The 340-nt window shown below is 45.0% G+C and overlaps 1 protein-coding gene across 1 annotated transcript in view; it reads right to left on the bottom strand.

The window, feature by feature from the left end:
* The window catches only part of LOC131889926 (protein Aster-A-like), a 29,777-nt gene that overhangs the window by 19,811 nt on the left and 9,626 nt on the right, over positions 1-340 (bottom strand). The window contains exon 2 of the mRNA XM_059239154.1: positions 40-125. Coding sequence (XP_059095137.1) covers positions 40-125 — 86 coding nt within the window. The remainder of the gene's footprint in view (positions 1-39; positions 126-340) is intronic.

Genomic DNA, 340 nt, shown 5'->3' with positions numbered 1-340 from the left:
GGCTTCCTTTCAAAGTTGCTGAAGAGGAGACCGGTTCTCCAGCCAAATCGGATGGGGATGTCTTCGAATTGGGAATCGGCTCCGGATGAGACACTAACAGTGGACTCGATGAACACGGACTCAATCTGCAACGAGGATCACCTTCATGTCTTTTAAACAATTCTTTCCCTTTGGGAGCAACCCTTTACAAAGCACAGATGGATCATGATTTTGAAATCGTAGGGCGATCAAATAAACTCACAGAAACCGTCGCATTTGGCTTGTTACCACGACATCAAGCAATAATAACATATCTCTCAAGATCACATGTCATGTCAGCTTGAAGCTAAAGGCCAGCCTT

This window comes from Tigriopus californicus, chromosome 11 (genome assembly GCF_007210705.1).
Source record: "Tigriopus californicus strain San Diego chromosome 11, Tcal_SD_v2.1, whole genome shotgun sequence".
In the NCBI taxonomy this organism is placed as follows: Eukaryota; Metazoa; Arthropoda; class Copepoda; order Harpacticoida; family Harpacticidae; genus Tigriopus; species Tigriopus californicus.
Note: the sequence above shows the minus strand (reverse complement) of the source record. Positions and strands in the feature narration are given on the sequence as shown.